The sequence below is a fragment of the Somniosus microcephalus genome, unplaced genomic scaffold (genome assembly GCF_052327205.1).
Source record: "Somniosus microcephalus isolate GS21.2 unplaced genomic scaffold, FLI_Smic_1.0 unresolved_chr1, whole genome shotgun sequence".
NCBI lineage: Eukaryota > Metazoa > Chordata > Chondrichthyes > Squaliformes > Somniosidae > Somniosus > Somniosus microcephalus.
This window is the reverse complement of record NW_028225179.1, coordinates 136,273,022-136,298,861: the sequence shown is the minus strand read 5'-3', so window position 1 is coordinate 136,298,861 and position 25,840 is coordinate 136,273,022. Positions and strand designations below refer to the sequence as shown.

Below are 25,840 nucleotides of genomic sequence, written 5' to 3'. Positions count from 1 at the left end.
AGACTCGTGTGCAGCATAAACAGCGGCATAGACCAGTTGGGGCAAATGGTTTGTTCGTGTGCTGTAGAATCTGTAACTCAATGTAAATATCTTTAGCCCGTGGCTGACATGACCAATGTACTGAATGTGCAATGCCGGATACAGCAAATTAATGGCAGAATTGTCTTGTCCGCCAAATAAATTTATGCAGCTGTGTTAGCATCTCATATCAGTCAGATTGGAATATCTTTAGGGTCCATTTTTAAGACTTTAATTGATAAAATAACTCCCAACCCCCCTTCCACCATGTCATAACACCTTTGCTTGAATTTAGAGCCCTTCTTTGCTTATTGCGTGTGGCTCTCAAAAGAGCCGTTGTGTTTTTTATTATTTTACATGGTCGGCCTAAATGGAGTTGGTGTATTTGGTAACAGCTTTCATTCCTTCAGAGATGGCGTGTTTGGCCAGTTCCCCCGGCAGCATGAGGCAGACAGCGCTCTGGATCTCCCTGGCCGAGATGGTTTGCCGCTTGTTGTAGTGAATGAGGTGCTTGGCGTCGGAGGCGATGCGCTCGAAGGTGTCGACAACGAAGGAGTTCATGACACTCATGGCCTTGGACGAGATCCGGGTGGCGGGGTGAGCCTGGGTCAACACCCTGCACACGTACGTGGAATAGCTCTGCTTGCGGATTTTCCACCGCTTCTTCGGCACTTTTCTTCTTGATTTTAGTAAGCGACTGCTTCGACGCCTTGCGAGACACACCGCCCTTACCCGCCGCCTCCGGCATTACCGTCTGTTCAAACAACCTGCTACTCAATCAAATGAAGTCGCTCCGCCTCTCGAATATATAGACCGTTATGCTAATGAGGCATTAGAAGGAGTGATTTCCTATTGGACGAACTCCAGCTTTAAACCAATTAGCTTTCAGATTGCGTTCCCTCGCTCGGATGAGCGGGCCAATCAGAAGCGCCAGACGGCCTGGTTTGTGTCGGCGATCTCGAGCGGGAACCACTGGCAGCAGCGAGTGGTGACCTTTGACACCAAAGGCCGCACCCAATGCAGCCAAGCGCTTGGGCTTTTCATCTTCATAAGCAATGCCGGTGGAGGACCTCCTCAAACATTCACAGAGACAACGGCAATCTCTTCAGGGAGGCGTTAGACCCAGATGGCGGATCAGGTTAGGTTAACCTGGTCAGTTCTCTTACCAGCTGTGATTTTCTAGCGTTATGTTTTAATTTTATCTGTGATCGTGAATGCTCCTTAAACTCGCAAAATACTCTCATGCTGGAAATCAGATCAACAACAGAAAATGCTGGAAACATTCAACAAGCCAGGCAGCACCCGTGGATCTGAACGGCAATAGATTGGGAGAAGGCATTTGAGGCCAATTCATTAAATATATTCAAGGAGTTGGATATATTACTTAAGGCTAAAGGGATCAAGAGATATGGGGAGAAGGCAGGGACAGGGGACTGAATTTGGATGATCAGCCATGATCTCATTGAATGGCGGAGCAGGCTTGAGGGGCCGAATGTCCTACTCCTGCTCCTATCTTCTATGTTTCTATGGAGAAACGTTAACTCTGTTTCTCTCTTACGGGTGCTACCAGGTCCGTTAATTTTATATAGATTTTAAACGCAACTATTACTTTCCTATTCTAACTCGATGCACTTTTTAATCAAGGTTTCAGTGTAAGAAAAAAATGCTGCCAATGTTCGACTAACTTGTGTTTCTAACCTCATATTATTTCTACTGCCCCCTTGTAGCCGACAAGCTTTGGGTGTAATGAGGCGCCAGATTCTCCCCCCGAAGAATGAGCATAAAATCTGCAGCAGAGTAAGGTCTTACATTTATTTTAGTGATCGATTTTAAAGTAAACCTTCAATAGTACAAATATGTTCCGAAGTAAATGCTGAATACATTCCGTCACATGAGAGAGCGACAAGTTCATAAATAACTGGAGGCAGCCGATACAATGCGATCCGGTTCAGGTTGAGAATCGAGGAGGAGGAAGATAAATCTTTTAGCTTCTTTTTGTGTGGAAATCTGAGAGTGGCTCTGAAAAGAGCCTTTTGTGTTGAGCCGGTTCGCCGCTCCTGCCCCGTCTACCTCCTCCTCGGGGCCCGTCGCTTACGCCCCGCCGTCCGGGAGGCTGCGGGCCGCTTGGGGGCTTTTCTGGGCTTGGCCGCCGACTTCTTCGCGGTTTTCGGCTCCTTGGCGCTCTTGTGGGACTTTTTGGCCGCCGCCCTCTTGGGAGGCGGCTTCTTGGCCCGCGGCCTCTTCTTGGCTTCTTCCTCCACCTCCTGCTTGCTGTTGAGCTGAAGGAGGGCAGCCGCAGGTCTGCCGGGGTGGAGGTGGGTCCCGCCCCCGCCCGGCATCTTGCCGAGCAGGGACTGGTTGCTCGAAACGGCGGCGGCGGGGCCCTTCTCCGGCTCGTAGCCGGAGGCCGGGATGATCTTCTTCAGGGCGGCCAGCGTGCCGGGAGCCGCCGCCTGGCGCTCCTTGGTGGCGGCCACCGCCTCCAGGATCTGCTCGGCCACCGCGGCGCCCGTCTTCTGCGGCCGGTAGGCGCTCTTCTTCTTGACCACGGGCAGGAGGGCGGCCGCCAGGCCGGTGGCCGCGGGAAGGGAAGGTGCGAGGGCGTCGGACTCAGCGACAGCGGCGGGCGATTCCGCCTTTGCAGGTCCCACAATGTCAGCCATCGGTGCCGCCACGACGCAACAAAGATGCGGGAGCGACGGCGGCCGCTTTATATCGGCGCAAAGCGGACGCGGTAGAACCGCCTGCCCGCTTGCCTTTTTTGTGTGTTTCTCCCGCGCACAAAACGACCGGCCAGACTTATCTTGCAAATGAGAAAAAAAAAACTTTCGACAGATGACTCCAGTATGATTTGGATAGGTTGGGTGATTGGGCAGAAGACTGGCAGATGCAATATAACGTGGATAAATGTGAGGTTATCCACTTTGGTAGCAAAAACAGGAAGGCAGATTGTTATCTGAATGGCAATAGATTGGGAGAAGGGGAAATGAAACGAGACCTGTGTGTTCTTGTGCACCAGTCGCTGAAGGTAAGCATGCAGGTGCAGCAGGTGGTTAAGAAGGCAAATGGTATGTTGGCCTTTGTAGCAAGAGTGTTTGAGTACAGGAACAAGGATGTCTTGCTGCAGTTGTACAGGGCCTTGGTGAGACCACACCTTGAGTATTGTGTGCAGTTTTGGTCGCCTTATCTGAGGAAGGATGTTCTTGCCATGGAGGGAGTGTAGTGAAGATTCACCAGGCTGATACCTGCGATGGCAGGAATGACGTATGAGGAGAGATTGGGTCGTTTGGGCTTGTACTCGCTGAGTTTAGAAGAATGAGAGGGGATCTCATTGAAACGTATAAAATTCTAACAGGACTAGACAGACTAGATGCAGGAAGGATGTTCCCGATGGTCGGGGAGTCCAGAACCAGGGGTCACAGTCTAAGGATAAGGGGTAAGCCAATTAGGAGAGAGATGAGGAGGAATTTCTTCACCCAGACAGTGGTGAACCTGTGGAATTATCTACCACAGAAGGCAGTTGAGGCCAATTCATTAAATATATTCAAGAAGGAGTTGGATATATTTCTTAAGGCTAAAGGGATCAAGGGATATAGGGAGAAGGCAGGGACAGGGTACTGAATTTGGATGATCAGCCATGATCTCACTGAATGGCGGAGCAGGCTCGAGGGGCCAAACGGCCTACTCCTGCTCCTATCTTCTATGTTTCTATGTTTTAATACTGAAAAGGAACCATCTTTTGCAGGGCTATAGGGAAAGAGCAGTGAGACAAATTGGATAGTAGCCGGCGCTGGCACGATGGGCAGAATGACTTCCCTCCTCTGCTGCAAGATTTTATATTGCATTGCAACGTGCTCTACTTTTTCAATTTGATGACTGCAACATTCATAGTTAACGTTTCAGGTCGGTGACCTGCTGAGTATTTCCAGCATTCATTCCAGATTCCCAGCAGTGTTTTGCTTTTACAATGTAAATATTGGGTTATGCAGGCTTCTCTGCATTACAGCTTTTCCCCACAAAGATTAAAGTGGCTCTTAAAAGAGCAGTTTGGTTTCAAGTTCCCGTTCCTCATGGGCCAAGGCTGCTGGTGGCGGGACGCTCAGGTGCGCTCAACGCGGATACGCCGGGACTGGTGGATGTCCTTGGGCATGATGGTGACCCGCTTGGCGTGGATGGTGCACAGGTTGGTGTCCTCGAAGAGCCCCACCAGGTAAGTCTCGCTGGCCTCCTGCAGGGTCATGACAGCGGAGCTCTGGAAGCGCAGGTCGGTCTTGAATTCCTGCGCGATCTCGCGGACCAGGCACTGGAAGGGCAGTTGCGGATCAGCAGCTCGGTGGACTTCTGGTAGCTGCGGATCTCCCGCAGGGCCACAGTGCCGGGCCGGTAACGGTGAAGTTCTTCACCCCGCCCGTGGCCGGAGCGCTCTTGCGGGGAGCTTTGCCACCGGTGGATTTGTGCGCCGCCTACTTTGTCCTCGCCATTCTCCTCGAACTGTTGCTGCTCTTCCGGTCTCCGGCTTTTATAGCAGCCGCCGGCCGAGCCGCGTCTCTGATTGGCCCGTTTTTCAATCCGCTCCAACCTCGGACACCAAAGGAAAAGGAGGGAAAATGGACACCAACGAAAAACACGGCTTACAGAATAAGAACATGCCTGTGAATCATACGCATTGTTAAAATGATGGCCCTCTGTGAGACTGCATAACCACTGTTACTAAAATCATGGCATCTGTGGGATTGAATAATAATCAGTATTGTTAACATTTTTGCATCTGTGGGATTGAATAATCATTAAAAATTATGGTATCTGGGACTGAATAATAATTAAAACTGGCATCTGTGAGGCTAAATAATAATCATTATTGCTAAAAATTGTCATCTGTGACACTGAATAATTTTAATTAAAATTACAGCGTCTGTGGGACTGATTAATCATTATTAAAATGGCATCTGTGAGACTGAATAATAATTCATTATCAAAAATGTGAAGTATGGCAAATTGATCCTTTAAAATTACTGGATCCTGAATTGACAGATTTAATTTCATTTAGCTTTTCAGCGACCCGCTTATAAATTGAGTGTTTTGTACAAAAACAGGGCAATGACAAAACATCATTTTGTTATGTTTGTTAAATTTCAATCTATTTTAAATTAACGATATACTGTATTACAAAAACACACCAGCAAAATCTGAACATACGACAAAAAAATGAAACGGTGCGGGTTAAATAAAGAGTTTCATTCTTTATGCTGTCCATATTTCAAATGTCATTAGTCAAATTAAAATAAATTGTCCCTTCTGGATCTCGTGAGTGGCTCTAAAAAGAGCCTTTGGGTTGAGTTTTTACGGTGAGAGGAAGGACAGGCATTATTTGCAGGTGGTGTATTTGGTGACAGCGAAAGTCCCCTCCGAGACGGCATGCTTGGCCACTTCCCCGGGCACCAGGAGGCGGACGGCGGTCTGGATCTCCCTGGAGGAGATGGTCTGGCGTTTGCTGTACCGGATCAGGCGGGAAGCCTCACAGGCGATGCGCTCGAAGATGTCGTTGACGAACGAGTTGATGACACTCATGGCCTTGGAGGAGATGCCGGTGTCGGGGTGGACCTGCTTCAGCACCTTGTAGATATAGATACTGTAACTCTGCTTCCTGGTCTTCTTGCGCTTCTTCTCGCCTTTGGTCCGCTTCTTGGTGGCCGCTTTCTTCGGGCCCTTTTTCGGGGCGATGCCCTTGGATGCCGCTTCAGGCATGGTGGATTGACGCGAGAGTTTGTGATAGAGAAAGTCTCCTGGACGCGCTATTTAATAGCTAGCCGTATGCAAATGAAGAATCAGAAAGTGAAGCATTTCTATTGGTGAACCAGCGCATAAGTGTCTATTGTGAGTTAGGAACAAGCGGTGCCAACTGGCCAATCAGAAACGCTCATGGTGTTGCAGCTTGTTTCAGGCACGTGGGGGAGAGTCTCCACATGGCTGCAGCTTGAAAAATATATTATAATAGCAAAATACTGCGGATGCTGGAAATCTGAAATAACAACAGAAAATGCTGGAAATACTTGATGAATGGTCTCAGACCTGAAACGTTAACTCTGTTTCTCTCTCCACGGATGCTGCCTCGCCTGCTGAGTATTTCCAGCATTTTCTGTTGAAAAATATATTTTTGGTACCATAAGTTGCCCTGTTAAATTGCAGCCTGCTTGCCAGACATTGATCCAGCTGAATGTTGGGAAGACAGAAGCCATCGTCTTCGTCCCCGCCACTAACTGCGTCCCCACGCCACCGACTCCCTCCCTCTCCCTGGGCAGCTGGCTGAGCCAGACTGTTCGCAACCGCGGTGTCATATTCGAACCCCCACCCCCCTCAGATGAGCTTCCGACCACATATCCATGCCATCACTAAGACCGCCTATTTCTGCCGCCGGTACATCACCCGACCCCGCCTCTGCCTCAGCTCATCTGCTGCTGAAACCCTCATCCATGCCTTTGTTACCTCTAGGCTTGACTGTTCCAACGCACTCCTGGCCGGCCTCCCACATACTACCCAACGTAAATTTGAAGTCATCCAAAATTCTGCTGCCCCTGTCCGCACTTGCACCAAGTCCCGTTCAACCATCAACCTTTGTGCTAAATGACCTAGAGGCTCCCAGTTAAGCAACGCCTCGATTTAAAAAATCTCATCCTTGTTTTCAAATTCCTCCATGGCCTCGCACCCCCCCTCCCCCACACACACACAAAGCTGGGTGGGTGTGTGTGCTGTGAGGAAGATGCAGAGAAACTCCAGTACGATTTGGACAGGTTGGGCGATTGGGCAGATGCATGGCAGATGCAGTATAATGTGGATAAATGCGAGGTTATCCACTTTGGTGGCAAAAACAGGAAGGCAGATTATTATCTGAATGGCAATAGATTGGAAAAGGGGGAAGTGCAACGAGACCTGAGTGTCCTTGTGCACCAGTCGCTGAAGGTAAGCATGCAGGTGCAGCAGACGGTTAAGAAGGCAAATGGTATGCTGGCCTTCATAGCGAGAGGATTCGCGTACAGGAGCAACGATGTCTTGCTGAAGTTGTACAGGGCCTAGGTGAGATGACACGTTGAGTATTGTGTGCAGTTTTGGTCGCCTTATCTGTGGAAGGATGTTCTTGCCATGGAGGGAGTGCAGCGAAGATTCACCAGACTGATACCTGGGATGGCAGGAATGACGTATGAAGAGAGATTGGGTCGATTAGGCTTATATTCGCTAGAGTTTAGAAGAATGAGAGGGGATCTCATTGAAACTTATAAAATTCTAACAGGACTAGACAGACTAGGTGCAGGAAGGCTGTTCCCGATGGCGGGGGAGTCCAGAACCAGGGGTCACAGTCTAAGGGTAAAAGGGGTAAGCCATTTAGGACTGAGATGAGGTGGAATTTCTTCACCCAGAGAATGATGAACCTGTGGAATTCTCTACCACAGAAGACAGTTGAGGCCAATTCATTAAATATATTCAAGAAGGAGTTAGATATATTTCTTAAGGCTAAGGGGATCAAGGGATATGGGGAGAAAGCAGGGACAGGGTACTGAATTTGGATGATCAGCCATGATCGCATTGAATGGCAGAGCAGGCTCCAGGGGCCAAATGGCCTACTCCTGCTCCTATCTTAAACATAGAGATAGGAACAGGAGTAGGCCATTCGGCCCTTCGAGCCTGCTCCGCCATTCAATGAGATCATGGCTGATCTTCGTCTGAGATCATAGCTGATCTTACCAGTTCAGTACCCCGTCCCCGCCTTTTCTCCGTAACCCTTAATCCCCTTAGCCTTCAGAAATATATCCAATTCTCTCTTGAAAATATTTATTGAATTAGCCTTCACAGCCCTCTGTGGCAGGGAATTCCACAGGCTCACCACTCTTTGAGTGAAGAAATTCTTCCTCATCTCTGTTTTAAATGATTTGCCCGCTATTTTTAGACTGTGGCCCCTGGTTCTGTGCTCCCCTGCCATTGGAAACATTCTCTCTGAATTCAGCCTGTCCAGGCCTGCCATAATTTTATATGTTTCGATGAGATCCCCTCTCAATCTTCTAAACTCCAGTGAGTACAAGCCCAAACTATTCAATCTCTCCTCGTAGGTCATTCCCGCCATTCCAGGTATCAGCCTGGTGAATCGCCGCTGCACTCTTTCCATGGCAAGAACATCCTTCCGCAGATGGGGCGACCAAAACTGTACACAATACTCCAGATGCGGTCTCACCAGCACCTTGTACAGCTGTAGTAAGGTATCCCTATTCCTATACTCGAACCCCCTTGATATGAAGGCCAACATACCATTTGCCTTCTTAATCGCCTGTTGCACCTGCATGCTCTCCTTCAGTGACTGGTGCACAAGAACACCCAGGTCCCTCTGCACTTCCCCATCTCCCAATCTATTGCCATTTAGATAATAATCCACCCTCCTGTTTTTACCCCCAAAGTGGATAACCTCGCATTTATCCACATTATAGTGCATCTGCCACGTATCCGCCCATTCCCCCAACCTGTCCAAATCGCACTGTAGCCTCCTGACATCCTCATCAGAGCCCACCCCTCCTCCTAGTTTAGTGTCGTCAGCGAATTTGGAAATATTGCATCCAATTCCCTGATCCAGATCATTTATATATATTGTGAACAGCTGGGGTCCCAGGACAGATCCTTGCGGCACCCCGCTGGTCACTGCCTGCCACTCCGAAAACGAGCCGTTTATTCCAACTCTCTGTTTTCTATCCGCCAGCCAGTTCTCTATCCACGTTAATACTTTGCCCCCAATCCCATGAGCCTTAATTTTGCATGATAATCTTTTGTGTGGAACCTTATCGAAGGCTTTCTGGAAGTCAAGGTACACCACATCCACTGGCTCTCCCCCATCTATTTTACCAGTTACTTCCTCAAAAAATTCCAGCAGATTAGTCAAACACGATTTACCCTTTGTAAATCCATGTTGACTCTGTCCGATCCTTTCCCCATTTGTCAAGTGCTCCGCTATTTTATCCTTAATAATGGACTCTAGCATTTTGCCCACAACCGATGTAAGGCTTACTGGTCTATAATTCCCTGCTTTCTCTCTACCCCCCTTTTTAAATATTGGGGTAACATTAGCTACCCTCCAATCCACGGGTACTGTTCCCGAGTCAATGGAGTTCCGGAAGATGATCCTTAGAGCATCTGCTATCTCCAGGGCCACCTCCTTAAGTACCCTAGGATGTAGTTTATCAGGCCCCGGGGATTTGTCGGCCTTCAGTCCCCTCAACTTACCCAACACCATATCCCTAGAGATACTAATTTCTGTCAGCTCCTCCCTCTCATTAGTCCCTATGTTTGCCGATATTCCTGGGAGGTTATTTGTGTCCTCCTTTGTGAATACAGAACCAAAGTATGAGTTTAATTGGTCTGCCATTTCCTTATTCTCCATTATATATTCTCCCGAATCGGACTGCAAGGGACCGACTTGGGATTTTACCAGTCTTTTCCTCCTGATATACCGATAAAAGCTTTTGCAGTCTGTCTTTATGTTTGCTGCAAGTTTACTTTCGTATTCTATTTTCCCCTTCCTGATTAATCCCTTTGTCCTCTTTTGCTGTATCCTGTACTGCCCCCAATCTTCCGGTCTGGTGCTTTTTTTTGCCAGTTGATATGCCCTTTTTTTTGATTTTATGCTGTCCCTAATTTCCCTCGTTATCCACGGTTGAGTCACCTTTTTAGGTTTATTTTTATGCCAAACCGGTATAAACATGTTCTGGAATTCTTCCATTCTATCTTTGAATGCTTGCCATTGTCTATCCACTGTCAATCCCCCCAGAAACGCCACCCAATCAATCTTACCCAATTCCCGTCTCATACCCTCGTAATTCCCTTTATTTAAGTTCTGGACCTTAGTCTCTGATTCAATTTCCTCACTCTCCATCTCGACTGAGAGCTCGATCATATTATGATCGCTCTGACCCAAGGGGCCTCGTACAAGAAGATTGCTGATAAGTCCCTTCTCATTGCACAATACCCAGTCTAAAATGGCCTGATCTCGAGTCGGCTCCTCGACATATTGGTCCAGATAACCGTCCCGAAAACATTCCAGGAATTCCTCCTCCTCAGAATTTTTACTAATTTGGGTAGTCCAATCAATATGTAAATTAAAGTCACCCATGATGACAGCTGTGCTCTTATCGCACGCTTCTCTAATTTCCCTTTTTATGCCTTCCCTCACCTCCATATTACTATTTGGAGGCCTATATATCACACCCACTAACGTTTTCCTCCCCTTGCTATTTCTCATTTCTACCCATACAGATTCCGTTTCATCCGAGTTAATATCCTTCCTTTCCATTGCATTAATCCCCTCCTTTACCAGCAATGCTACCCCACCTCCCCTACCTTTTTGCCGATCCTTCCTAAATATTGTATATCCCTGGATGTTAAGTTCCCAGCCTTGCCCACCCTGCAGCCACGTTTCTGTAATCCCAATCAAATCATACTTGTTTACCTCTATTTCCACAACTAATTCATCCACCTTGTTCCTAATGCTTCTAGCATTAAGATACAAAGCCTTCAGGCTTGCTTTTTTCACACTCTCATTATGAATTAGTTTGGCCCTTTGTGTTTCTCTCCTTTGCTTATTGCTTCTCACCTTTCTACCATCTATTTCTAACTTCATATGACTTCCCTCTTTTCCACTACCTAGGTTCCCATCCCCCTGCCAAATTAGTTTAAATCCTCCCGAACCGCCCTAGAAAATATTACCCCGAGGACATCGGCTCCCTCACAGTTCAGGTGTCGACCGTCCCCTTGGTACAGGTCACTCCTCCCCAAGAACTGGTTACAATGCCTCAAGAATTTAAATCCCTCTCCCTTGCACCACTGCTCAAGCCACGTATTTAGCTTATCTATCTTACTCTCTCTAAACTTATTAGCTCGTGGCACTGGTAGCAATCCAGAGATTACTACCTTTGAGGTCCTACTTTTCAATTTAGCTCCTAACTCCCTAAATTCAGCTTGTAGGACCTCCTCCCTCTTTTTACCTACATCGTTGGTACCTACATGTACCACGACAACTGGCTGATCCCCCTCCCCCTTCAGAATGCTCTGCACCCGCTCCGAGACATCCTTGACCCTTGCACCAGGGAGGCAACATACCATCTTGGAGTCTCGGTCTCGGCCACAGAAACTCCTATCTATCCCCCTTACAATTGAATCCCCTATCACTATAGCCCTATCCCTCTTTTTCCCGCCCTTCTGTGCAGCAGAGCCAGTCATGGTGCCCTGAACCTGGCTGCTGGTGCCTTCCCCTGATAAGTCATCTCCCCCAACAGTACCCAAAACGGTAAACCTGTTTTGGAGGGAGATGACCGCAGGTGACTCCTGCACTACCTTCCTGCCTTTACCCTGCCTTTTGGTCACCCATTTACTGTCTGAGCTAGCCTTTACCTGCGGTGTGACCAACTCACTGAATGTGCTATCCACAACATCCTCAGCATCGCGTATGCTCCAGAGTGAGTCCATTCGCAGCTCCAGCGCCGCCATGCGGTCTGCTAGGAGCTGCAGCTGGACACACTTCCTGCACACATAGTTGTCAGGGACAGTGTCCCTGATCTCCCACATGGCACAGGAGAAGCATGACACGGGTCCGAGCTGCCCTTCCATGACTTAACCCTTACAATACCCTTTTATTTACTACGATTTAGCTTAATTATTGAATTCTACTTAGAATAAGTTTGTGAAAGTACTCACCAACCAGTCTCCTATCTGTTTTCTGGCGTTGTATTTTCACTGCCGCCTCCTGTCCTGGAACCTTTTCCACCTAGGTTAGGCTCCTGAAATAAAATAAATTGAACCTACCTTTTCAACTTCCACTAACCCCTAAAAGGTTAGAGGAGGTGGAAGGGTGGGAGACACTACACTGTAGTGTTTCGGGTTTAGCAACAGCTCCACCTATATAAGAGTTACTGGCCTCCTGCTCTCCCGACTGCCCCAGCTGTGGTCTCGGGCCTCGCTGGTCGCCGGGTTTTCTCCCGAGCTCCTCCTCGCTGCTCCCGCTGGTCCCGACTCCGCCTCCACCCGCTGCCGATGCCGCACTGGGGCCTACCTGAGCCTCTGGGGCCTCTTGTAGTCGCTCTGCCGCTCAGCTCTGCCTCCACCCGCTGCCGATGCCGCACTGGGGCCTACCTGAGCCTCTGGGGCCTCTTGTAGTCGCTCTGCCGCTCAGCTCCGCCTCCACCCGCTGCCGATGCCGCACTGGGGCCTACCTGAGCCTCTGGGGCCTCTTGTAGTCGCTCTGCCGCTCAGCTCCGCCTCCACCCGCTGCCGATGCCGCACTGGGGCCTACCTGAGCCTCTGGGGCCTCTTGTAGTCGCTCTGCCGCTCAGCTCCGCCTCCACCCGCTGCCGATGCCGCGTTTCTCCAACAACAGTTAAAAACAGATGATCTGGTCATGATCTCATTGCTGTGTGTGGGGACCTTGCTGTGCACAAATTGGTTGCCGCGTTTCCCACATTAAGTGACTGCACTTCAAGTAGTACTTAATTGGCTGTAAAGCGCTTTGGGACATCCTGAGGTTGTGTAAGGTGCTGTTTCAATGCAAGTCTTTCTGTATTTCATCAGGGCTGCTCTCCAGTTCCCGGTTGGCCGCATGCACTGGCTACTGCTACGCCCACCGTGTCGGGGCCGGAGTTCCCATCTACCTTCAAGCGAGAGCTGGACCTGTTTCTGACTGGGGCGGAGGTCACCTCTTACAGAAGATGAGTACTGCAGAGTGATCTCGTGGACTCGTTTCCATCGCCTAGATGAGTCAGAGAGGAAATTCCCCCCAAATTGGCCTGTTTTAAAAATATATATATTTTTTCGCCGCTCCCAGGATGGCACATGGCTTCGGGTTGGGGGTGGAGACCGTATATATTGTGATTCACAGGTTGTCGCAGTTGCGTGAGGCAGGCTGGATGGACCAGAGGGCTTTTACCTGTCCGCCATTGTTCGTGTGTATGTTCCTACCTGGCCGCTGACCTTGAGTTGCTGCGCTGTGCCCCATGACCCATGAGACAAAGCATGCTAATTAGGGATGGGTAAGGCGCCGCTTCCTAAATGCTAAATATTTGTAATGTGTCTATTTAAGTTATAGACCAATCAGAAATAAGTGAAAGTTATTCACAACCAATGAGAAACGACCGCATCCCGATCTGGCTGAATGATATAAAAGGAGAATTGCCCGGCGCTAACCGGCTTATTGGAGTCGGTGAGAGTTTGTAACAAGATGTCGGGCCGCTGTAAAATCGGAGGCAAAGGACGCGCCAAATCCAAGACCCGCTCCTCCCGAGCCGGTCTGCAGTTCCCGGTCGGCCGCATCCACCGCCTGCTGCGCAAGGGCCACTACTCCGAGCGGGTGGGGGCCGGAGCCCCGGTCAACCTGGCCGCCGTCCTCGAGTACCTGACCGCCGAGATCCTGGAGCTGGCCGGCAACGCGGCCCGCGACAACAAGAAGACCCGCATCATCCCCCGCCACCTGCAGCTCGCCATCCGCAACGACGAAGAGCTCAACAAGCTGCTGGGCGGGGTCACCATAGCCCAGGGCGGGGTCCTGCCCAACATCCAGGCCGTGCTGCTGCCAAAGAAAACCGGACACCCCAGCAAGGTTTACACCTAAAGGACAAACATCAATAAATCGATTCAACGGACCACAAAGGCTCTTTTCAAAGCCACCCACCTCTTTCTGAAGAGCTGCCTCCTAACTTTCATTCCCAATTGAGCTCCTTGAATGTGTTATTAAAAACCCGCCTTGACCTCGTATAATGAGTAGGGCACAAATCTTAATGGACTAAAGATCGTGAACAACGGGCGCCCGAAATCAGGAAAGGTGTCTGAGGTGGACGAAGCTCTGCTCAGGAGGAAAAGCCGGGTTCTAATGGTGCTGCTGGAGAGCGAGGCTCCATTTGGAAAATGTGCCCTGTGGTGCTCCTATATGTTGCCTGAAACGAACGCCCCTTTGGTTCGAGGCGATGGTTGCTTCACTCAAAACAGAACGGGGGGTAGAAATTCATCTGGGGCGGTAGTCCAAAACTGGCGGAATAGACTGGGCCGCCAGTTAAACGTGCCGCCCAATATTCAGTTCTATTGAGGGAGGAGGGGTCATTTTAACTTAACCCGCCCAGCGGGAACAGGTTCCCGTTTTACACCTCATCCGATTGTAGTCTTCTTGACTTCTTGCGGCGAAGGTTCACCCGGGTGGTAGCGGATCAGGCACAGTTTATATTGTTTCCATTGAAGTCGCGGGTTGGGGGTGGGGTGGGGGTAAAAGCGTAAATTCACCGCGCTATTGGAGTGCAAATTCGGGCGTCGAGCTGACCTCGCCTTGTTCTCATTTGGGCGGGTTAACTTCGGGTCTGAAATTGGTTTTGCTCCATCGATGGTTGGAGCACCCTTGGTGGCCGTCTGTTTACCGGGAGCTTTCTCTTCAATTGATTTGCCTGCAGTTTGCTCGATTTCTGTCATCTTTTGACAACCACCACCAACCCCGTAGATCTGCCCAGTTGTGCTTTTATATGGTCTACCCATTGGCTTCAAGATTGAAGTATTGAGCGTACTCGGAGTGCTTTTCAATTTCCTTCCTCATGTATCGAAGATGCCGTCGCTCCTTTTATAGTCTCCATTTTCTTCAGGTTGGTGTACGATCCTTTCTCTTGTCTTGTTCCTCATTGATGGCTCGTTATTCTTACTCCTTCCTCCCTCCTCATGGAAATCCAAACCCATCCCACAGTCCCCGACACAAGCTCATGCTTTCCCAATACTGGAGCATTCGAGAATGGGCTGGATGCTCAGTGATGGCTGAAAACAGACACGAGTGAACGTTAAATCAAGCAAGCTGACTAGGACCTTTTTTTTTTAGGATTGCTCAAAAACCCTAATCTGTAATATCGTCAGATCCCTGATCAATCCTTTCCAGACGAGTAGTTACAGTAAACAGTTACAGCAATTGTTTTTATTCTTCGCTCACAGGACATAGGCATTCCAGTCAAAGCCAGCATTTATTGCCCATTCCTAATTGCCCTTGAGGTGGTGGTGAGCCGCTTTGCTTATTAGGCCATTTCAGAGGGCAATTAAGAGTCAACCACATTCTGTGGGGCTGGAGTCACATATAGACCAGAACATTCCTCCCATTGTGTCTCTCTGAAAGAACTTCCAATTAATCCCACTTCCCTGCTGTTTCCCCATAGCCCTGCAATGTTTTTCCTCTTTAAGTAGAGATCCAATTCCCTATTGAATCTATTTCCACCACTCTTTCAGGCTCTGTATTCCAGATCGTACCAATTGGAACCTCTATGATCTTCTGCTCCCTGCTCCCTGGCTGCTGAGTAATGAATTTGGTCTGCAGACTCTTCAGCAAACGGGTTGGAAAGTTCAATCTGCAATGTTATTATTGAGCCCGACTGCATCCTTTGATGAGGTTTGAACCATTTGACATAGTGGTCGACGGGGCAGCAGGCTTGTGCACTGCACTCTACACAGATAGACCATTCCCAGAGGGACATCAAGAGCTGCAGGTATATCCATTCGTGCGGCGAGCGCTGAGTATCCGGAAAAGTGCTTCTGAATCTTGGATTCATACAAGTGCTTCTTAGAATTCAGAAATGAATTCGGAAATGGGCGCAAAACACACAAATTTGGAAATCGCAAAACGGTCGGTATCGCCTCGGCCGTCTGTTATACCCCCTTATGGTTGACACAGTCTTTCCTGCAACAACAGCTTTGGGGAAAGAGATGTATTAGCATAGGTTCAACAACTTTAAAAATAATTTGCGTGCGTGCCCGCAAGAAGGCGGAGGTTTTCCGTTTATGCATTTGCCGGTCTGCGATTTTCCTCCACTTCTCGCCTATGCTAGAAAAATGTCGGGCCAGCGAGCGCAGAAGTGGAAAATCCCGGTTAAACTCCAGGGAAGCACATATCTTTACGTCATTGGGAAATTTCTGCCGAATTACTTTCAGTGCCAGATCAGATCAGAACAGAAGGTTTAATTGCCGCTTTTGATTAAAAAAAGGAAATGTATTTTAATATAAAATCTCCGTCGATGACTAACTTTAAGCACAGAATGGGTCACATGTGATCATTATGTTTCCGACAGCCGCTATTGAATTGTCCGTGGACTCTGAGGTTCTGCCTATGTTTCAGTGACAAATCGGCTGAAGAAAAGCGAAAGGATTTATCAGGTCCTTAATGTGCCCCATATGTGTTGAAATAAATAAGGAACACATCGACCCAGTTCACATCAAATAACCTATAAGGATCTGGTCTGTTGCGTCCCTGGCCATCAATTAGATTGGGCGGTGATTACATAACGGAACACCCACAACTGCGACTGAGCGGTTGTAACCCTCGATTTAATAGTAACGTTGAAAAGTTCAAAAGAGAACACATGTATTTTCATTCCGATGCTCGTATCCAGTGTGTTATTTTCCCCGGGATCCATTTATTTCTGATGTAATGGATTAGCTGGGACCTCAAGCCTTGGAATGTATTGTCGAACACCTTTTAGTATTTAAGAAATACGAGGAACAACTGACATATTTATTTTTACATCTGCACTGTAAGAATTGAATTTGCAAGCATTAATTCGGGGAGAGAATCTCCCCCAACAACTCCACGCCACCATCACCATCATTCAAATGGTATCAGTTAAGATTAGAAATGCTCTTTAAGACTCCCAACCCATCCTGAAAAAATATCAATTATCTGGCTATGTAAGCTCGCTAATGAGCAGGCGGACGGAGTAAACCTGGTAATAATTAGTGGTACAATGACATGGAAATGTGCTGCATTATAAAGTTGTCTTGTGAACTGGGCTGAGTTTCAAACCAGACTGGTTGGCTGTCCATTGGAACTGAAATTACGCCCCGATCAGGTCTGAGTATGGGGGCGAGTAGGCTCCTAACTCTCTTATTGCTCATTAGTCCCATCACCCCACCCCCGCAATAAAAATCACATTTGGCACAGCCTTTAATTGACTAAGGACGTCTGAATGGGTGGTTTGTGTAAACAATAGCTGACGTTTTGTGTTTAAACGTGGGCGGGGGAAACTCACATCATATTCTGAAAATAAATTTTCAAGTTTCCTTCCTTTCAAAAATAAATGAGCTGTTACTGAACAGCATTTTAAACGATTTTTTTTGGAAATACCCAGTGTTTCCACTCACCCCCCTCCAACAAATCAGGAAAAGAAAAGTTCTAACACAAGCACGTTTCAAAAGACTACGGCCTAAAAATTCACTATGGCCCCGCCAGCTGCCTAGCGCCCAAAAGTTAGTGCTGGGCGGGAAGCCTATAGCGATCGTCAGATATTCATTGTTAGCGCCCCAATTTGGAAGCGGGCGCTATTCCAGGGTGTGCCCGCCTCCGCTTGGTGCGCTGACACTGAATATCAGCGCTCTTGGCGCCGCTGCGCCAGGCTGCGGTACTGCAGGCCTCCTCCTTCTCTTAAGGGGGAGCTGCCTGCAACGGGGAGATCGCCGCTGGATAGTGCCGGCAAATGAGCCCTGCACCACGGAGAAGTGCCGGGCTCACGGAAAGCAGCCAGCAATGCCACGGGGGGGGGGTGGTGGAGGAGGCGGGGGAAGGAGGTGCGGGCAGGCGGCCGCCGCAAAAGCGGCCGGCCGCACCTTCCGCTTTAAAGCGCCCCACTAAGGCAGCAGGACGGCTCCGTTTTCTGGTCGCTGTTTGCGGCCACTTCGGAGGAGGCGGCCGCAACTAAATATGGGGATCGGCGCGGTTTCGGGGCGGAACCAGGGCACTGCGCACACCGATGACGTCATCGGTGCCGGCGCAGTGCTAACGGCTACCGCCGCCAATACCGCTGCGCTGAATATCTGCGCAAACTCATTTTTGGCGCAAAATCACCCTTTAGGCGTTAACTGGGCGCAAAGCTGGCAGCGCCTTAATGAATTTCTAGGCCTACATCACATTCTTGGATAACAACAGAAAATGCTGGAAACACTCAGGCAGCATCCGTGGAGACAGAGACAGAATTAACGTTTCAGGTCTGGGACGTTAACTCTGTCCCCCTCGCCACAGATGCTGCCTAGCCAGCTTCCAGCATTTTCTGTTGTTATTTCAGATTTCCAGCATCCGCAGTATTTTGCTATTGTATCACATTCTTGGAGCCTGAATTCCCCAGAGCAGGAATTTGTGAAGTCAAGCGATCCCATTGGCTTAACCCAACTGGCCGGTGCGCCGTCCCGGTCCCTGAATGATCTGTGCTACTGCGGCCACTTTCACGGGATCGTGGCAGCGCAGCCGAAAGCCCAGCGCCGGGGGTTCCAGCTGAAAGTTGGAGCCGAGCAGCCCCGCTTTGAGGGAGAATTCTTCATTCCGGCCAAAGCCGGCGTTTAGGGCGACCTCTCCCGGGTGGAAGGGCCAAAACGCCGAAAGGCGACGCCGATTTTCGCACCTGGCCCCACTTTCGGCGTGGTTTTCGGGAGGCCGGGGCCGCCACGCCGCCGCCGGCCGACACGGTGCAGCCGGTGCCTTGGGGCGGGCCGGTTGCCGGAGGCCGGGGCGGGCGGGTTTTGCAGGAATCGGGGGTTTTAGTGTCAGGGAGAAACACAAAAAGGCTAAAGTCAAGAGGTCAAGGGGGGGCGGGGGGAGGACAAGGGGGCGGGGCCAGGCGGTTGGTTTACCCCACTCCGTCCGCCTTCCCTCTATAAAAGCGGCGGCTCCGACTGGCAGCGCCTTCAGTTTCAGCCGCGTTTAGTGCGAGTTTGCAAGAAGGAGACGGAAAGAGCGGCTTTTAACTCAACCCCAGTTTCGGCATCAAACCAGCCCCTGAACATGGCTGACAACAACCAGAAGGCGGAGGAGGTGGTGGGAGATTCAGGCGTGGTGGTGAAGCCGATGGTCAAGAAGCAGCAGCAACGCCACCAATCAGCGGTGGGTCCTGCCGCGCCGCAAGAAGACTGGCCCCACGGTGACCGAGCAGATCCTGCAGGTGGCGGCGGCCACCAAGAAGCGGCGCGGCATCTCGCTGGCCGCCCTGAAGCAGGCGCTGTCGGCCCGGGGCTGCGACGTGAGCCGCGACAACACCCGCGTCAACCACATGGTCAAGTGCCTGGTGAAGGAGGGCTCGCTGGTGCAGACCGCCGGCACCGGCGCCTCGGGCTCCTTCAGATTCAACCGCTCCAAGACCCGCACCGACAGTACGGCGGCCGCCCCCTACCTGACACCAGCGGCCACATCGGCGGCCCCCGTGCCGCTGAAGGAAGAAGCGGCCAAGAAGAAAACATCGGCCACCCGACTGACCCCGGCCGCCTCCAAGAAGTCGACGGCGGCCAAGAGTTCGGCCGCCAAGCGCCCGGCGGCGGCCCGGCCCCGCAAAGCGGCGCCAACTCACCGCAGGCCCAAGTTGGTGGCGGGGCGGGCTAAGGGCCGGGCCACCGTCCGCGCCCACCTGAAGCCCAAACCGCCAAGGGCCGCAAGGCGCGGCTGTACCGCAAGTTCAAGCCCGCCCGCGGCAGGAAAGCGGCGGTCAACCCCCGCCTGGGGCGATCGCCTGCCGCCCAACCCAAAAGATTGGTGGGGCGGCCGCAGAAAAACCCGAGGTGCGCGACCACCGGGGGAACTACGCCTGCCGTTAAACAGGAGAAACGACCGTGAAACTTATACCTCAACACAACGGCTTTTTATGAGCCACCAATTTTAACCAAATTGAGCTTTAAACGAGCGGCCACTGCCAATTTTTTTTCCTGAAAACGGATCACTAGTTGGAAAATGATAAAGGATAAATGTTTTCGCATTGTAAAACAGGATAACGAAATAAACTCGATGATAGCAAATCTCCATTTCGGAACTTTGAAAAAATGATCATTTGATTACGGGGAGTTGAGGGATAAGGGGTAAGCCATTTAGCACAGATGAGGAATTTCTTCACCCAGAGAGTGGTGAACCTGGAATTCTCTACCACAGAAAGCAGTTGAGGCCAATTCATTAAATATATTCAAGAAGGAGTTAGATATATTTCTTAAGGGTAAAGGGATCAAGGGATAGCGGGAGAAAGGGACGGTACTGAATTTGGATGGTCAGTCATGATCGCATTGAATGGTGGAGCAGGTTCGAGGGGCCGACTGGCTGTTTCTATGAAATTAAAAGGCGAAAAGCGCTCTGATTATTGTGGAAAATTAAGAGCCGGTGTGAAGATTTTCCCCTGCTTGAGTCGGGACCACTCCAAGCTCATACGATGGCCACACGAAAGATCACACACACGTCAGAAGGGTGGGCACCACACAGGACGTTAGTTATTAAGCTTTTAGTGTGATTGGATCCGCGGTTGGATTATTTTTCAGTGGTGCCCTCTTAAAGGCGGTGTATTTACTGGACTTTGGTCCGTTGCCACCTTTCCCGATCCAATTAAAGTGTTTCTTTTTGAAATACTAATTGATGAACCCCCCACCAATCGAATTTCACAGCCCAATTTCACAGGCTGTTGATGGTCGGTAATGTAAGTTGTTTTTAACAATAGTTAAAATAACTAATTTTCCACCCGCTCAAAATTATTTCATTGGCAGTAAAGCGCTTCGGGACGTCTTGAGGTCGTGGAAGGCACGATATAAATGCAAGGCAATTAAAAAAAAATTGCACACCTTTCTCTCAAATGCTGGACGAACTGCTGAGCGTTTCCAGTAGTTTCCGTAATTTTTTTGTTTTTAGTTCCAGATTTTCCATTTTTTGTACCTGTACAATGCACCGCTCATAGTTAAAACAAATGACAGAAAAATACTTTAAATTAATTGACAGGAGTCTGAGACAACTAATGTAAATACTGGAGATGGGGAAATCTCTGGGACATTCTTAGACTTTATTTTATGTTCATATATGTCCCAACGACAGACATCCTATAAAGTGATTTCATTCGGTTTTGTGGACGAGTACTCGACATGGCTGGCTCCTTGTCCCCTAGACTGATCGTAAACTTCTCCGCATCCTAGATTAATGTTAACTGAGGATAACACTAATACGATTGTTTAACACATAAATGCATCGGTTACACAATTTAATAGGGCGGTGTCTGCATTTCACTAGTAAATACATTACACTAGTGTTTACTCGGGTCATTGTGCTGGTGTGTTTTTTGCTCAGTTTCCACATGCAGTGGATCCTAACAGAGGTGTACAATTACTGAACTGGGTCCATTCCTTGCGGATGCAGCAGCCCAGCTCGATTTCCTTGGGAATGACGGTGACCCGCAGAGCAAGGGTGGCGTACTGTCCTGGGAGCCCCACCTCAAGCAAAGACCGGTCTCGAAATCCTGAGCGAACTCCCCAAGCAGTTTGAAGATAACCGAATTCGTGGCAGTGGCGGGTTTGCGACTGAGCCCATGACGCTCGGCTGGTCTTGGCGAGGGTTCTTCACTCCCGTCTTGTAGTCACGGCACTCCTAGGGGGGCAGCAATGGTTTCTAAATCTATCTTTCTGAGGCGTTTTCTCCAAACGGTTTCGCCTCCTGTCACTTCCTCTCTGGCACCCGCTCCGCACTCCAAATTGGAGCTCAGAAAGATGCGAGAGAACGATCCCGGAGTGGAGGGCCAAATTATTTGCACCGGGGGCTATTCCAGAGATGTTAGTAATCTACTGAAATCCCCAAACCCCCCTCCCCACAACAATTCATAAACCAAAGACGGTCCTCCCGAGCCCAGCAGTAATCTGTCTGCCGAGCTGCCGAGAAAGGCGGCTGGAGAAAAATAAAGTCATCACCTGCTGCTTCCAAAATCACCTCACTGGGGAACCGACTTTAACTCAAGTCCAAACTGAGGTGCGGAGAGCAATCAGAGCACAAACATTGCGTCTTCTGCACCGTGCTGGCGAGTGTAGAAAACGGTCACGAAAAGGCAGGATAGAAAAGGATGAAAATGAATAAATAATCGATGAGCTGATGCCAATATTTGACATTAAAAGCCTGTATTATGGTAAAAGGAAGAGAAGAACTTGAAGGTCTGGGAACTGTGTTGTATTGAGATACTTGGCTTCATGAACTGTCCCAAATTACATATCCGGGAAGGCATTATCACTCCAGCCTGGCCCACGGTTTGGAAATAAAACGAATCCCCTCGTGTAATGTGTTTCTTCTTAAACATTTAAGGAGCTGAGATGAGCCCAGGAGGTGAGACCTTTGGCTCTGCAGCGTCCGGTTCGCCTGGTTAAATAGCGCCGGCTGCTGGAAACTCTTCATTATCCAACACACATTCAGATAGAGAGAGATAGAGAGAAAAGGTCCCAGCCCAAGCCATGGCCGACACTCTCCCTGCCAGGAGCACCAGGAGGAAGACCAGGGCTGCGCCCCTGGCCAGGAGACCCGGCGCCACCGTGTCCCAGCAGATCCTGGAGGCGGTGGCGGCCACCAAGGAGCGCCGGGGACTCTCGCTGTCGGCTCTCAAGAAGGTCCTCTCGGGCCGCGGCTACGACGTGGCCAGAAACAACTGGCGGGTCAACCAGGCGGTCCGGAGCCTGGTGACCAAAGGCTCACTGCTGCGGCCCACCGGCACCGGCGCCTCGGGCTCCTTCAGGCTCAGCAAGACGTGGGGCGGCCGGGAGGAGAAGCCCAAGGGGGAGCCCGCCGCCGCCGCCAGGGAGAGGAGGAGGAGGAGGATGAAGCAACGTGCGGTCAGAAAGGCGGCGCCCAGGAGCAGAGGCTCGCCCAGGAAGACCAAGAAACACGGCGCCGCCAGGAAGGGGGCGAGGAGGGCCACCGCCCGCAAACCCAAGGGGAGGAAGGCAGCCAGGGCCGAAGGGAAAGGGAAACGCCAGCGTGCAAAGCCGAGAAAGCTGGTCAAACAACCGGAGCAGGAAGCGGACCAAACCCCCGCTCAGGAGGAGACCTCCCTCTCGGTGAAAGAAAGCCAAGTTTGCTCGGAGCAACAGGACAGCTCCTGAGTGCAAGCGAATCACCCCGAATGATTCATTTATTACAGACTGGGCATATAAAAAAGGCAACGGCTCTATTCAGAGCCACAAAACAATTCATCAAAGAGCCGAATTAGACTAGTTTTTTGTGTAATTATGTAATTGAAATAAATGCGGGGGAGGGGCTGGTAGAAGTGCTTGGTAATAAATATACAACACGTCAATCAGTCTGAACGGGAGAACGATGCGTAACATGTTTGTGGCGAGGTCATTCCTTGGGAATAGTCTTCAAATGTGCTCTGCATTGTCAGCAATTTTAATTGTTTTAGAAGATAGGAATAGGTCATTCAGAACCTGGAGCCCGTTTTGCACGAAGAATCATCGTGGAAGTTGATGTAAGACGAGCCTGGAGGAATTTGCCCGTTTTGGGGGGAGATCTGGGACTTGATACATTGTCTTGTTGCAACCAGGCGAGGCGCCTGATTGGCCGGCGCGGGAGGTGATGACCCCGGGGCTGCTTCTATCGGGTCCGCCTTGTGCCTTTAATAGCTGCGGCGGCTGATGCTGCTTTTTTCATGGCAAGTTGCTGAAATAGCAGATGACACCCTATTATTAAATTCGGCGAAAGAAAGAAAGACTTGCATCTATATCGCGTTTTTCATGATCACCGGACCTTCCAATGCGCTTTACAGCCAATGTAATTTTTGGTGTGTAGTCACTGTTGCAAGCTCCCACAAACAGCAATGTGATGATGACATAGAAACATAGAAGATAGGAGCAGGAGTATGCCATTCGGCCCCTCAATCCTGCTCCGCCATTTAATGAGATCATGGCTGATCATCCAAATTCAGTACCCTGTCCCTACCTTCTCCCCATATCCCTTGATCCCTTTAGCCTTAAGAAATATATCTAACTCCTCGAATATATTTAATGAATTGGCCTCCACTGCCTTCTGTGGTAGAGAATTCCACAGGTTCACCACTCTCTGGGTGAAGAAATTCCTCTTCATCTCTGTCCTTAATGGCTTACCCCTTATCCTTAGACTGTGACTCCTGGTTCTGGACTCCCCGGCCATCGGGAACATCCTTCCTGCATCTAGTCTGTCTAGTCCTGTTAGAATGTTATAAGTTTCAATGAGATCCCCTCTCATTCTGCTAAACTCCAGCGAGTATAAGGCCAATTGACCAAATCTCTCCTCATACGTCATTCCTGCCATCCCAGGTATCAGTCTGGTGAATCTTCTCTGCACTCCCTCCATTGCAAGAACATCCTTCCTCAGATAAGGCGACCAAAACTGCACACAATACTCAAGGTGTGGTCTCACCAAGGCCCTGTACAACTGCAGCAAGACATCCTTGTTCCTGTACTCGAACCCTCTCGCGACGACCAGATAACCTTTTTGTTATGTTGATTGAGGGATAAATATTGACCAGGACACCGGGGAGTACTCCCCCCTGCTCCTCTTCGAAATAGTGCCGTGAGATCTTTTACGTCCACATTGAGAGAGCAGATGGGACCTCAGTGTCATCCGAAAGACGGCACCTCCTAGACTACTGCACTGGAGCGTCGGCCTGGATTTTTGTGCTCAGGGAGGCACGGTGGCATAGTGGTTAGCACTGTTGCCTCACAGTGCCAGGGACCCGGGTTCAAATCTGGCCTCGGGCGACTGTCTGTGTGGAGTTTGCACATTCTCCCTGTGTCTGCGTGGGTTTCCTCCGGGTGCTCCGGTTTCCTCCCACAGTCCAAAGATGTGCAGGTTAGGTTGATTTGGCTATGATAAATTGACCCTTAGTGTTAGGGGATTAAATACGTGGGGTTACGGGGATAGGGTGGGACATGTGTCAGTGCAGGCTCGATGGGCCGAAATGGCCTCTATCTGCACTGTAGATTCTGTGATTCTGTGATTCAAGTCTCTGGAGGGGGACTTGAACACACAATCTTCTGACTCAGAGCCGAGTGCTGCCCACTGAGCCACTGGCTGACACTGGTGGGTGCGCTTTAGCCCTTCCCACCCACGCCCAGGTTGCCCAGACTTTCTCCTGGCGCTAACACCGACCACCAGCAGGAGCAGCAGAAGACGACCCAGAAGAAGAAGCGCCAGCTCCGACCCTACCTGCGCCGCAGGAGGAAAGAGTTGCGGATCTCCCAGCTGATCCTGCAGGCGCCGTCGGCCCGCAAGCAGCGCGGCGGCCTTTCCTCCGGAAGGCGCTGCTGGCCAACGGCCACGAGGTGGAGAAGAACCAGGCCCGCGTCCAGCTGGCTGTCAAGTTCCTGGTGGGCAACGGCTCGCTGGTACAGACCCAAGGCCACCGGCCTCTTCGTCCACAGCAAGAGGCAGAAACAGGAGCGGGCGGAAACTGGCCGGGATCAAGGCCAAGAAGGAAACCAATACGACCAAAGGGACAACCAGGAATGTCGGCAAGAAACCCACCAAGAAGTGGACTGAGAGGAAGACAACTTGCAGAAAAATAAATTGTAAAAAAAACCTAAATAATTTGATGGGAAAAAGAAAGGCATCTTAAAACTGTAAACATAAAGGCTCTTTTCAGAGCCTCTGCAACGGACTGAAGTAACAATTTTAATCCATTCATTTCGCAATTAGAAAAAGAAAAGTTTAAATGGTGAATATATTTAAGGAGGACATAGATAGATTTCTGGACACAAAAGGCATCAAGGGGTATGGGGAGAGAGCGGGAATACGGTATTGAGATAGAGGATCCACCATGATCATATTGAATGGCGGAGCAGGCTCGAAGGGCCGATTGACCGACTCCTGCTCCTATTTTTCTATGTTTCTATGAAACATTACCAGTGGAGCCAGGTAGTGCTCAAGAGGGAACCAGATGTCTATTGGGTAGTGCAAAATCGGGTGTTGTACAAGATTTGAGCAACTTTGGGACAGCGGCAGAATGAGCGTAATAGTCCTTTATAGCTCCTGCACATTGTCAATGTCTTACAA

At 49.9% G+C, this 25,840-nt stretch overlaps 3 protein-coding genes and 3 pseudogenes across 3 annotated transcripts; 3 read left to right on the top strand and 3 right to left on the bottom strand.

Annotated features, from left to right (window-relative positions):
- Positions 1–232: 232 nt before the first annotated feature.
- On the bottom strand, positions 233–766 carry LOC147095962 (histone H2B type 1-A-like; annotated as a pseudogene).
- Positions 767–4,008: 3,242 nt separating this feature from the next.
- LOC147095961 (histone H3-like) lies at positions 4,009–4,499 on the bottom strand (annotated as a pseudogene).
- Positions 4,500–5,238: 739 nt separating this feature from the next.
- On the bottom strand, positions 5,239–5,798 carry LOC147095960 (histone H2B 7-like). The gene has a single exon (XM_085974050.1). It carries the CDS (start codon positions 5,761–5,763, stop codon positions 5,383–5,385), a length of 381 nt encoding a protein of 126 aa, XP_085830176.1. The 5' UTR covers positions 5,764–5,798; the 3' UTR covers positions 5,239–5,382.
- A 7,460-nt stretch (positions 5,799–13,258) lies between these two features.
- LOC147095959 (histone H2A-like) lies at positions 13,259–13,808 on the top strand. Its single transcript, XM_085974927.1, has one exon. It carries the CDS (start codon positions 13,259–13,261, stop codon positions 13,646–13,648), a length of 390 nt encoding a protein of 129 aa, XP_085831053.1. The 3' UTR covers positions 13,649–13,808.
- Positions 13,809–18,738: 4,930 nt separating this feature from the next.
- Positions 18,739–19,825, top strand: LOC147095958 (uncharacterized; annotated as a pseudogene).
- Positions 19,826–22,266: 2,441 nt separating this feature from the next.
- Positions 22,267–22,965, top strand: LOC147095957 (histone H1.3-like). The gene has a single exon (XM_085974048.1). The coding sequence runs from the start codon at positions 22,267–22,269 to the stop codon at positions 22,909–22,911; it is 645 nt and encodes a 214-aa protein (XP_085830174.1). The 3' UTR covers positions 22,912–22,965.
- Positions 22,966–25,840: the final 2,875 nt, after the last annotated feature.

Bases quoted from the DNA above. Each gene is read 5' to 3' on its own strand.
- LOC147095960 (XM_085974050.1), bottom strand. From the start codon at position 5,763: ATGCCTGAAGCGGCATCCAAGGGCATCGCCCCGAAAAAGGGCCCGAAG.
- LOC147095959 (XM_085974927.1), top strand. From the start codon at position 13,259: ATGTCGGGCCGCTGTAAAATCGGAGGCAAAGGACGCGCCAAATCCAAG.
- LOC147095957 (XM_085974048.1), top strand. From the start codon at position 22,267: ATGGCCGACACTCTCCCTGCCAGGAGCACCAGGAGGAAGACCAGGGCT.